Source organism: Macaca fascicularis, chromosome 16, assembly GCF_037993035.2.
Source record: "Macaca fascicularis isolate 582-1 chromosome 16, T2T-MFA8v1.1".
NCBI lineage: Eukaryota > Metazoa > Chordata > Mammalia > Primates > Cercopithecidae > Macaca > Macaca fascicularis.
The window spans coordinates 7888598-7899277 of record NC_088390.1 but is presented as its reverse complement, the minus strand read 5'-3'; the positions used below and the strand labels follow the sequence as shown (position 1 = coordinate 7899277).

Below are 10680 nucleotides of genomic sequence, written 5' to 3'. Positions count from 1 at the left end.
CTCGTGGTCCCGCCCCTCCTCGCGCTCAAGTCCCCTTCTCCGGCTCCGCCCCGTCTTCTGCCGGTCCCGCTAGCCTCAGGGCGGGTGCCGACTAGGATGCCGGGTGCGGGGTGGGGGGTTCAGGGTGCAGTGTACGGAGTTCAGCCCTGATCCCTGCCTGACAAATCCCTACCCCATTTGGATCACGCGCCCTTCTAAGGTAAGCCCCGCCCCGCCCACTGATGTCCTGCCCAGAGACTTAAGCCACAGCCTCTTCTGGCGGCTCCGCCCTGCCCATTCGTTCAGAGCCACGCCTCCGTTCCTCTCCAGGCCGCCCCACCTCCCTTATTTCTTTCCCCGTCCAGTAGCACCTCCCCAGTAGCTCTGTCCTCTGTGAGGCTCGGGCTTCCTCCCTCCCCAGACCCTCACCATTGCATTGAGAGACTTAAGGCTTGTTGTCGCGGGTGTTTTACAGCACTGAGCTTCAATACAACTTGCACTTTTATGGCTAACACGGCTAGGTATTTCCAGGGCCACATCACACAAATTCGGCCAAGGTCAAAGTCTGAGTGAGGTCCCGCCTCAGTCCTAGGTGCAACATCTGTCTGAGCTCCTGGAGTCCCCCACCCTCTCTCAAGCGGAGAAGGGGAGGAGGTCTCAGCTGTCCAGGCTCATGAGTAGAGCAGTACCCCTCTTGATCCAATGATCAGATGTCATGGCCCCAGATCGCAGGTCAATGCCGATGACAAAGGAGGCTCGGTCTGAGCTGCCTGCCCGGTTGGGATAGTAATAGCAGGGGCAGGAGTACATGCCTGGGGGAAAGGAGAGGAGGAGTCAGATCCTTGGAGCCTCCGGGAGAGCAAGGCAGGCGCGGGTGTGGGATGGGCTGGAGTAGAGAATGGGTTAGGTTCCAAACTAGAGACTGGGCAGGCAGGTCCTGCCTGGGGAGCTGTCCCACCCTTGGCGCTCTTCTTGCGGCTCTCTGCAGGCCGGAAGTGGATCGTGGGCATGAGGCAGACAAGCTGCATGGGCTCTGCCTCCACCAAGCAGGAGTTCTTCCGGTCCCAGCCAGCACCTTCCAGGTACAGGCCCCGGACCCAGACACCATCCTGGGGAGAAATGGGAGCAGGTCTGGGAGAAGCTAGACTTCAGTTGCCGGCGCCCCTGGCCTACTCCCTCTCTCCTCCCTTCTTGTCCAATTATTTCCCATTTTTGCTCAGAGCATCAAGCACAACTGGCTCCCACCTTAGGGGGATACACTAGGTTGCTGTCATCCACAGTGGAAACGATAAACTCCCAGGAGAGGCTGTCCACTGAAACCTGGGGGTTGAAGGTGAGATTAAGGGAGGACCCCGAAGAGGAGAACACATACATGGCCCCAGCAACATCCCCCTCACACTTTGTATATTGCTCACATTGTTTTGGCGAGCTGAAGACTGCAGCACAGCAGTGAGGAAGCCAGTGGGAAAGGTGAAACCAGACAACCAGAAGATCACAGGAGGCCGGGCCCGGCTGGCCCACAGCTCAAACTGCTCCACACGCATGGCCAAGTCCCGGGTCCAAGCAGCCAATGGCTTTTGTGAGGGGTATGCCTGGGGAAGGAGTGCGTGTGTATTCATTCATTTAGCCATGGATTCGAATCCATATTATTTATTTTGAGACAGAGTTTCACTCTTGTCACCCAGGCTGGAGTGCAGTGGTGCAATCTTGGCTCATTGCAACCTCCGCCTCCCGAGTTCAAGTGATTCTCCTGCCTCAGCCTCCCAAGTAGCTGGGATTACAGGCGCCCACCACCACGCCTGGCTAATTTTTGTATTTTTTAGTAGAGACGGGGTTTCACCATGTTGACCAGGCTGGTCTCAAACTCCGGAACTCAGGTGATCTACCCGCCTCGGCCTCCCAAAGTGCTGAGATTGCAGGCGTGAGCCACCGCGCCCAGCCCAAATCTTTATTTTGAGCCCCTGAAGCAGATATGAGAAGACTATGTGGTGTCAGCCCCTGTTCCCCAACTACAGGTGAACAAAACTCTCCAAAGCCGACTTCCAGGAAAAAGGCATACAATGACAGCTATTCATTAATAACAATGACTGCAGTAATATTAACCAGGTACCATTAACAAAGCACCTACTGAGTGGTATGCACAATACTGGGAATCGTTAAAACATCCTTAGAGAGGTTAGTAATTTGCCCTAAGTCTGTAAGTTAATAAATTGTAAGAAGTCAGTCAATGAATGGCAAAGCCAGGTTTCAAACTTGAACCTATCTAACTTCAAAGTTTAGGCTCCCTACAGTTTGCTATATGCCTACCTAGAACCAGGAGACTGGGGGGTACAGGATTGAGAGGGGAGCTCATTGTTGGAGAAGGATCAACAATGGTATAATCTTGCCTTTCCCCAGAGTGGAGGAACGTGGGCATCAAAGATGCAATTGAAAATCTCTTCCAGGCTTGTAGACATGACGATGAGCCCCTGGATGCCTTTCTCTAGGTCTGTCAGTGAGAACCTGAGCAGGATGAGGTGGAGTGTTAGAGATGGGGTGGGCCTGGGAACGTCATTCTAGCCAGAAGGCGAAGGCCTCTCCTCACCCCCTCCCATGTTCTGCAGAGTTCCCGATCCGTCTTACAGGATGGTCTGCATCAGTGTGTTATATCTCTGGATCTCCTGCAGAAGGACCACATTGAGAGGGGAGGGGTCGAGAGCCAGCAGTTTTTGGGTCCCCTCATAGTCGATCATTTCAGGGATCTTCTGCTTCACATCAGCAGCCAACTCAAGGACCTGAGCAGGGAGGAGCTCTTGAGTGTAGCCCCCTCTTCTCATCACTTACCTCCCCTACCCTGCCACAGGCCGGGCTCTTTCTACCTTCTCTTCCCGGGTCTGGCCTCCAGCCCTGGTGGGTGTAATCTGAGGTTGCAAGGAAAGCAAAGTATCAAAGAGGGTTCGTGCCTCAGTGATCTGAGAGGCCACATCAGCATTGGGGTGCTGGCCAAAGGCCTCAGGGGGGTCCATGCCAGGCAATAAACTGATGTATTCCTTGTAAGAAGCCAGGCTCCCATCCTTGGGGATGAAATAAGTCTCCAGTGCTGACAACCTAGGGAGTCATAGCATAATTACTGCCACATTATGGGGACTCAGGCCTCAATGCCAGGCCAAGACCCCAAGCCTATGCATGTCCCATTTGTCCAGCCCCCTGCCCTGTTCCCCCTCCAAATCCCACAAACTGTCTTCTCCCAATTTCATGTCCTCTCCTCAAACATTTCCCCCACCCCGATCCCGCCACCTGGCTGGCTTGTGACCTCTGGCTCCCTGCCCAGTGCCACCTCCCCCTCACCGGTAGAAGGGAATTGATAGAGACTGGTCACAGAAGTAATCATTGATGTAGGTGGTCAGCAGGCGCCGGTCCCAGTCATCTGTGACATGTCCACCATAGTTGACGCCGGCAATGAGGTACTTAAGTGCATCCCAAGGTGTCTCCTCGTACTCATCCAGATAGAGGCTCAGCAAGTTCTCTGACACCTAGGCATGGTCCCAACCCAAGCCCCCATTCCCACAGAGTTATGGCAGGAAATCTGCCAATGGGGCTTCAACACAGGTTTTCTGCCCATGGATAGTCCCACAGGGGAGCCATGGGGTAGGAAGTATGAGGAGAGAGGGCTGGGATGAGGACCCCTGGCTAATACAAACCTCAAAGTCAGAGTCATTGAAGCCATAGATTATGTTCCAGCCAAGCTGCAGGAACTTTTTGCGTTCAAGTAATACAGAGTGGAAGAAACAGAGTGAAAACAGCAGCTTCTTGTATTTGGCAGGTTTGGAGCAGCGGGAAAACTGTGGTTCTGACATTAGTTGGTAAAGACGTGTCATGTTGGCCTTTAGGCCCTGGGGACAATGAAATACAAAGATGGGGTGACATGCATCATACTCAGACCTGCCACTAGCACCGCCATGTACAGTTGTGGAGGTTCTTCATTGCACAAAGGCACTGGCTGAAAGGATGAGTGGAGGCTGAAATGCAGCCCTTGATCTATCTACGTGCCACAATCTGCATTCCTCCACAAGGCTGAGTGCCTTTCTCCAGTTCACAGACAGGAACTATATGGGCTTCCGGCAGCCCTGCCTTCTTGTCCCACCATTTTTTTTTTTTTTTTTTTTTTGAGATGGAGTTTCATTCTTGTTGCCCAGGCTAGAGTGCAATGGCATGATCTCAGCTCCCTGCAACCTCCGCCTCCCGGGTTCAAGGGATTCTCCTGCCTCAGCCTCCGGAGTAGCTGTGATTATAGGCGCCCGCCACCATGCCTGGCCAATTTTTTGTATTTTTAGTAGAGACAGGGTTTCACTATGTTGACCAGGCTGGTCTCAAACTCCTGACCTCAAGCGATCCACCCGCCTCAGCCTCCCAAAGTGCTGGGATTACAGGTGTGAGCCACCGCACCCGGCCGTCCCACCACTTTTGATCCTCTCAGCCCTGATCTTCTCAGTGGTAGGTAGGCCAGCGCAATTTGGGGTGCCAGAAAATATGAACAAAGATAAATACATACACATGCAACTAACAAAAATGTACAGAATTGTGTGCAAAGTTTAGTGTAGATTGAAAAGCCCATAATATATCATCAAGGAGGGATAGTCTATGTGACTGGCATTATTAGGCTCCATGAGCAAGCTGGGACTTGAACTAAGCCTTCCAAATGGAAAGGATATGACTAGGCTTGAGAGGACAGTCTTGCTTTCCTGGAGATGGAAGGAGTTGAATAGAGGCACCGAGGACAGAATAAAGTGAGAAGATGAGCCCGGCTGAAGTGAAGTGCAGGTGCTCAGGTGGAAAGAGGAGGGCCATGGATAGATGGAGATGCAATAAGAATAATGGATGTCGGGCTCATGCCTGTAATCTCAGCACTTTGGGAGGCTGAGGTGGGCAGATCACGAGGTCAGGAGTTTGAGACCAGCCTGGCCAATATGGTGAAACCCCTCTCTGCTAAAAATACAAAAATTAGCCAGGCATGGTGACACACACCTGTAGTCCCAGCTACTTGGGAGGCTGAGGCAGAAGAATTGCTTGAACCCAGGAGGCGGAAGTTTCAGTGAGCTGAGATCATGCCACTGCACTCCAGCCTGGGCTACAGAGCGAGACTCTGTCTCAGAAAAAAAAAAAAATGGTGAATGTTTGAGCCATTTGGACTTGATTCAACGGGCATCATGGAGCCACTCTCTATCTTGAGCAGGACCACGATCTGTTCAAACAGTGTTTTTTGTTTTTGTTTTTGTTTTTTGTTTTTTGTTTTTTTTGAGACGGAGTCTCGCTGTGTCTCCCAGGCTGGAGTGCAGTGGCGTGATCTCGGCTCACTGCAAGCTCCGCCTCCCGGGTTCACGCCATTCTCCCGCCTCAGCCTCCCAAGTAGCTGAGACTACAGGCGCCCGCCACCACGCCCGGCTAGTTTTTTGTATTTTTAGTAGAGACGGGGTTTCACCATGTTAGCCAGGATAGTCTCGATCTCCTGACCTCGTGATCCACCCACCTCGGCCTCCCAAAGTGCTGGGATTACAGGCTTGAGCCACCGCGCCCGGCCCAAACAGCGTTTTAAAAAGACTTACCTATGACTGACAGAATGGAATAGTGAGAAATTTGAGGAATACTGGATAGCAGTAACAAAAATAATATGTGACTTTTTTAAAAATGCCATTTATGACATCAAGATATGTCAAGTACCCAGAAATAAATCCAATTAAAATGTATGATTATTTATGGAGAAAATCACAGAATTTTAGGCCAGGCATGGTGGCTCACACCTGTAATCTCAGCACTTTGGGAGGCCAAGATGGGAGGATCACTTGAGCCTCGGAGTTTGAGACCAACCTGGGCAACATAACAAGACTCTGTCTCTATTTAAAAAAAAAAAGGCCAGGCGCGGTGGCTCAAGCCTGTAATCCCAGCACTTTGGGAGGCCGAGATGGGCGGATCACGAGGTCAGGCGATCAAGACCATCCTGGCTAACACAGTGAAACCCTGTCTCTACCAAAAAAAATACAAAAAACTAGCCGGGCGAGGTGGCGGACACCTGTAGTCCCAGCTACTCGGGAGGCTGAGGCAGGAGAATGGTGTAAACCCAGGAGGCGGAGCTTGCAGTGAGCTGAGATCCGGTCACTGCACTCCAGCCTGGGCGACAGAGCCAGACTCCGTCTCAAAAAAAAAAAAGAAAAGAAAAAAAGAACATTACAGAATTTTATTAAAATAAAGAATAAATGAAGGCTGGGAACAGTGGCTCATGCCACCTGCAATCCCACTGTGCTATGATTGTACCACTGCACTTCAACCTAGGCTATAAAGCAAGACCCTCTCTCTCTAAAAAAAAAGAGGAAAAAATGAATAAATGGAGAGATATACTTACAGATTAGGAGCTTCATTGTCCTAAGGATGTCAATTTTCCCCAAATTGATCAATATAATTTTTTTTTGTAGGACAAACGAATTCTAAAATTTATATTGGAAAATAAAAGGTTAAGAATAGCCTGAAGAAGAATAAGGTAAGAGGATGTGCCTTACCAGCTATCAAGAATTATTATAAAACTATATGGTAATTAAGACTAAAATATATCAGCATAGCACTGTGGGTTACACCTGTAATCCCAGCAGTTTGGGAGGCTGAAGCGGAGGACAGCTTAAGCCCAGGAGTCCAAGACCAGCCTGGCCAACATGGTGAAACCCAGTCTCTACAAAAAAAATAAAAAATTAGCCAGAGTGGTGGCGCACACCTGTAAGGTGCGGGTGGGAGGATTGCTAGAGCCTGGGAGGCAGAGGTTGCAGTGAGCCAAGATGGTGCCAGTGCACTCCAGTCTGGGCCACAGAGCGAGACTCCATCCCAAACAAACAAACAAACAAAGACTAAAGTATTGATTCCAGGATAAAACAATTTGACCAATGAACAGAATAAAGGACGCTGAAACCCATACATATATGGAAACATGATTGAAGGCTGAGCAGGCACTATGGATCAGAAAGGTGCTTTCGTAGTATTTGAGAAGTGGTACTGGGAGAATTGGTTATCCAGGTAGAAATAAATAAAATTGGCTGGGCACAGTGGCTGATGCCTGTAATCCCAACACTTTGGAAGGCTGAGGTGGTTGGATCACCTGAGGTCAGAAGTTCGAGACCAGCCTGGTCAACATGGTGAAACCCCGTCTCTACAAAAAATAACAAAATTAGCTGGGCAGGGTGGCAGGTGCCTGTAATCTCAGCTACTCTGGAGACAGAGGCAAGAGAATCACCTGAACCCGGGAGGCGGAGATTGCTGTGAGCTGAGATTGCACCACTGCACTCCAGCCTGGGTGACAGAGCAAGACTCTGTCTCAAAAAAAAGCAAAACAAAACAAAAACAAAAGAAAATTGGACCTCTACCTGATACCACGTCACAAAAGTGAATTCCAAGTGATTAAAAACTTAAATGTGAAAGTCAAATTATAAATTTTTTGGAAGGCAAGTATAGGAGAGTACTTTTACAGTCTTAAAGTAAGCAAGGATTTCTTGAACAAGACAAAGGAGCACAAACCATTTAAAAAATGAAAGATAGCTAAATTCAACCTCATAAAAATTAAGAATTCTCTTCACCAAAAAACAGCATAAAAGAGAAGAGACAAACCACAAAACACATGACTGACAAAGGATTAGGATCTGGAATATACAAAGAACTACAAAACATGAAGAACATCATGAATGAATGTCAAGCACATAATGTTGAATGAAAAAAGCAAGTTGCAGAGAAACATACATACAATGGTTGCATTAGCAATACAAATGATAAAGCATTACGATAAAGAATCTCTAACTCCAGAGAAAAAGAAAAAAATTATAAAGAAAATGACAAATACAAGATTCAGAAGAGTGGTTTCCTCTGAGTAGGGAGGGAAAGTGATGAGACTGGGAAGAGGCACACCAGGACTTCAAAGAAAATGCTGGGATTTTTCTTTCTTAGAAGGATGATGGGCTGGGCATGGTGGCTCACACCTGTAATCCCAGCACCTCGGAAGGTTGAGGGGCGGATCGCCTGAGGTCAGGAGTTTGAGACCAGCCTGGCCAACATGATGAAACTCCATCTCTACTAAAAATACAAAAATTAGCCAGGTGTGGTGGTGTGCACCTGTAGTCCCAGCTACTCGGAGGCTGAGGCAGGAGAATCGCTTGAATCCGGGAGGCAGCTATTTCAGTGAGCCGAGATGGCGCCGCTACACTCCAGCCTGGGCGACAGAGCAAGACTCCATCTCAAAAAAAAAAAAAAAAAAAAGGATGATGGGCACACAGATATTCATGGAATCGTGATCCTTTATAACTTGCATATATTTTATAAATCTTCTTTTGTATCTACTTACTAGCTAGCTTTTAAAAAGACGGGATAACAGGAAATGACCCAGGAATATACTCCAGGACTATACCCCAAACTGGCAACTGGTGGCTGTGAATACAGGGACTTTCTTATTTGAAGTAAAACTCAGGCCAGGGCCGGGCGCGGTGGCTCACGCCTGTAATCCCTGTAATCCCAGCACTTTGGGAGGCTGAGGTGGGCAGATCACCTGAGGTCAGGAGTTCGAGACCAGCCTGGCCAACATGGCGAAACCCTGTCTCTACTAAAAATGGAAAAATTAGCAGGGCTTAGTGGCGCGCACCTGAAATCCCAGCTACGCGGGTGCCTGAGACAGGAGAATTTCTTGAACCTGGGAGGCAGAACCCAGGCTGCAGTGCAATGGCACAATCTGGGCTCCCTGCAACCTCCACTTCTAGCTGGGATTATCACACCTGAACTCCATATCTCACCTTCCTGAGCTCAGGTGATCCACCTGTTTCAGCCTCCCCAAATGCTGGGATTACAGGTGTGAGCCACCACACCCAGCCTCAGCCACCATGCCTGGTCGAGACTGTTTCTAAAAATATATCCTGTCTCTAAACACAATCACATTCTGAGTCTTGGGGGTTGGGATAAAAAAGAGTGTGAAACAAATGTGCTATTGTGGTGCTGGTGTGCCAAGAAGTGCTTTGTAATCTGATGGCAATTCAGAGCTGGAACTGACTTTGGTGCTGGTGCCAGAGATGGGATTAGAGTTGAAATAATGAAAAGGACAATTTCACCGGGCGTGGTGGCTCACGCCTGTAATCCCAGCACTTTGGGAGGCCGAGGCGGGCGGATCATGAGGTCAGGAGATCAAGACCATCCTGGCTAACACGGTTAAATTCTGTCTTTACTAAAAATACAAAAAAGTAGCTGGGCGTGGTGGCGGGCGCCTGTAATCCCAGCTACTTGGGAGGCTGAGGCAGGAGAATGGCATGAACCTGGGAAGCGGAGCTTGCAGTGAGCCGAGATCGCGCCACTGCACTCCAGTCCGGGTGACAGAGTGAGACTCCATCTCAAAAACAAAAAGAAAAAAAAAAAAAGAAAGAAAGGAAAGGACAGTTTCTCCAACAACTTGTGAAAGGAGAAAATGTAGAATGAGAAACGTTGGGCTAGGACTGAGGGTCCCTCCCCTCTTTGGCCCTCCCCTCTTAGTCCTTAGGTCAAGGTGTAAGTATTGCAATCTGGCCACAGGCAGAGGAAAAAGAAACACAGAAGTAACAAATGATATGTCAGGAGACAGTGGGGAAAGCAGGAGCGATGTGTCAGGGAGCCAGGGAAAGGGACAGTCAACTGTGGCAGCTGCCCCAAGTGGCCAAGGAGGATTAAGAATGATAAAAGGCACCCATGCGTGATTCAAACAGCTCTTATCTGTTGAGGATGATACATACTGGTTCATGTGCTTTTCACAGGGTGAGCAAAAAGGATTTTGATCTTGACTAAGAGCAATGAAAAGCTACTAAAATAGTTTAAGCAGGGGTGAGTGGGTGAAGCGCAGTGACACGGCAGGTTTTAGAGGGTGGTGATGATTGCATTTGGTGATGAGCTTGTGATACTGGAGATAAAAATTTCAGTAGAGTTGGAGGAAAGGAAGGGCAAAGAGGCAGGAAGTGTGACATTTGGAAGAGAATGTAAGGAAATGGTGGGAGGCAGGAAGGTTCTGAGGTATAAAAGAATGAATTTGGAGACCCAACTACCCAAACTCTGGCTCTGGAATACTTATTTACTCTTTCCGTATCTCAGTTTCCTATCTTTAAAATGGGGGTAACAGTATTCACCTTGCACGATGTGTGTGTGCACGCACGCATATTAAACGAGTTAATAAACATAAAAAACTTAGAACAGTGCCTGGCACATGATAATCCCTCAAGTAATGTTAGATATTACTATTGTGTTCTAGGAGTTTGGCACAAACAGAAGAGGAATGAGGTGGAATTTTTTGAGGACAATCAAATCAAAGCATGTTGTTGTTAGGTTGAGCCCTCTCTCTGGTGCTGGCAGGTGGTAAGGTGGACCAGATGGCCCTGCTGATGCTCTTTGTCTATGACCACATACCTTTGGTGGCTCTGTGGTCATCTTGATGCTGGCCTGCAAGATTGAGATAGGGAAGTCTGGGTGGGGGCTGGAGCTGAGCCAGAGGCGGAAGGATGGATGAGGGTCCTCCACCTGCAGCTGCTCCACCAGCTTGTCCAGATTAGGCATCCAAGACAGTGACAGGTGGCAGTTTGCCAGGAACACCCAATGTCCTGCAAGGAGATGCCAGGCTCAGTGGGAATCATTTCCTAAGCCCTGCCTGTCCTCATGCTTTCCACCTGGTATTGGGGCGGGGGTGCTAGC

At 49.0% G+C, this 10680-nt stretch overlaps 1 protein-coding gene across 1 annotated transcript in view; it reads right to left on the bottom strand.

Annotated features, from left to right (window-relative positions):
- Positions 1–431: 431 nt before the first annotated feature.
- The window catches only part of DNAH2 (dynein axonemal heavy chain 2), a 123766-nt gene continuing 113517 nt past the window's right edge, over positions 432–10680 (bottom strand). Inside the window, exons 79-88 of the mRNA XM_045375386.2 lie at positions 10399–10589; positions 3660–3851; positions 3307–3491; positions 2838–3066; positions 2602–2753; positions 2367–2481; positions 1395–1571; positions 1225–1299; positions 938–1088; positions 432–791 (exon numbers count right to left, since the gene is read on the bottom strand). Of these exons, the coding sequence (XP_045231321.2) occupies positions 637–791; positions 938–1088; positions 1225–1299; positions 1395–1571; positions 2367–2481; positions 2602–2753; positions 2838–3066; positions 3307–3491; positions 3660–3851; positions 10399–10589 (1622 nt within the window). The 3' untranslated portion in view covers positions 432–636. The remainder of the gene's footprint in view (positions 792–937; positions 1089–1224; positions 1300–1394; positions 1572–2366; positions 2482–2601; positions 2754–2837; positions 3067–3306; positions 3492–3659; positions 3852–10398; positions 10590–10680) is intronic.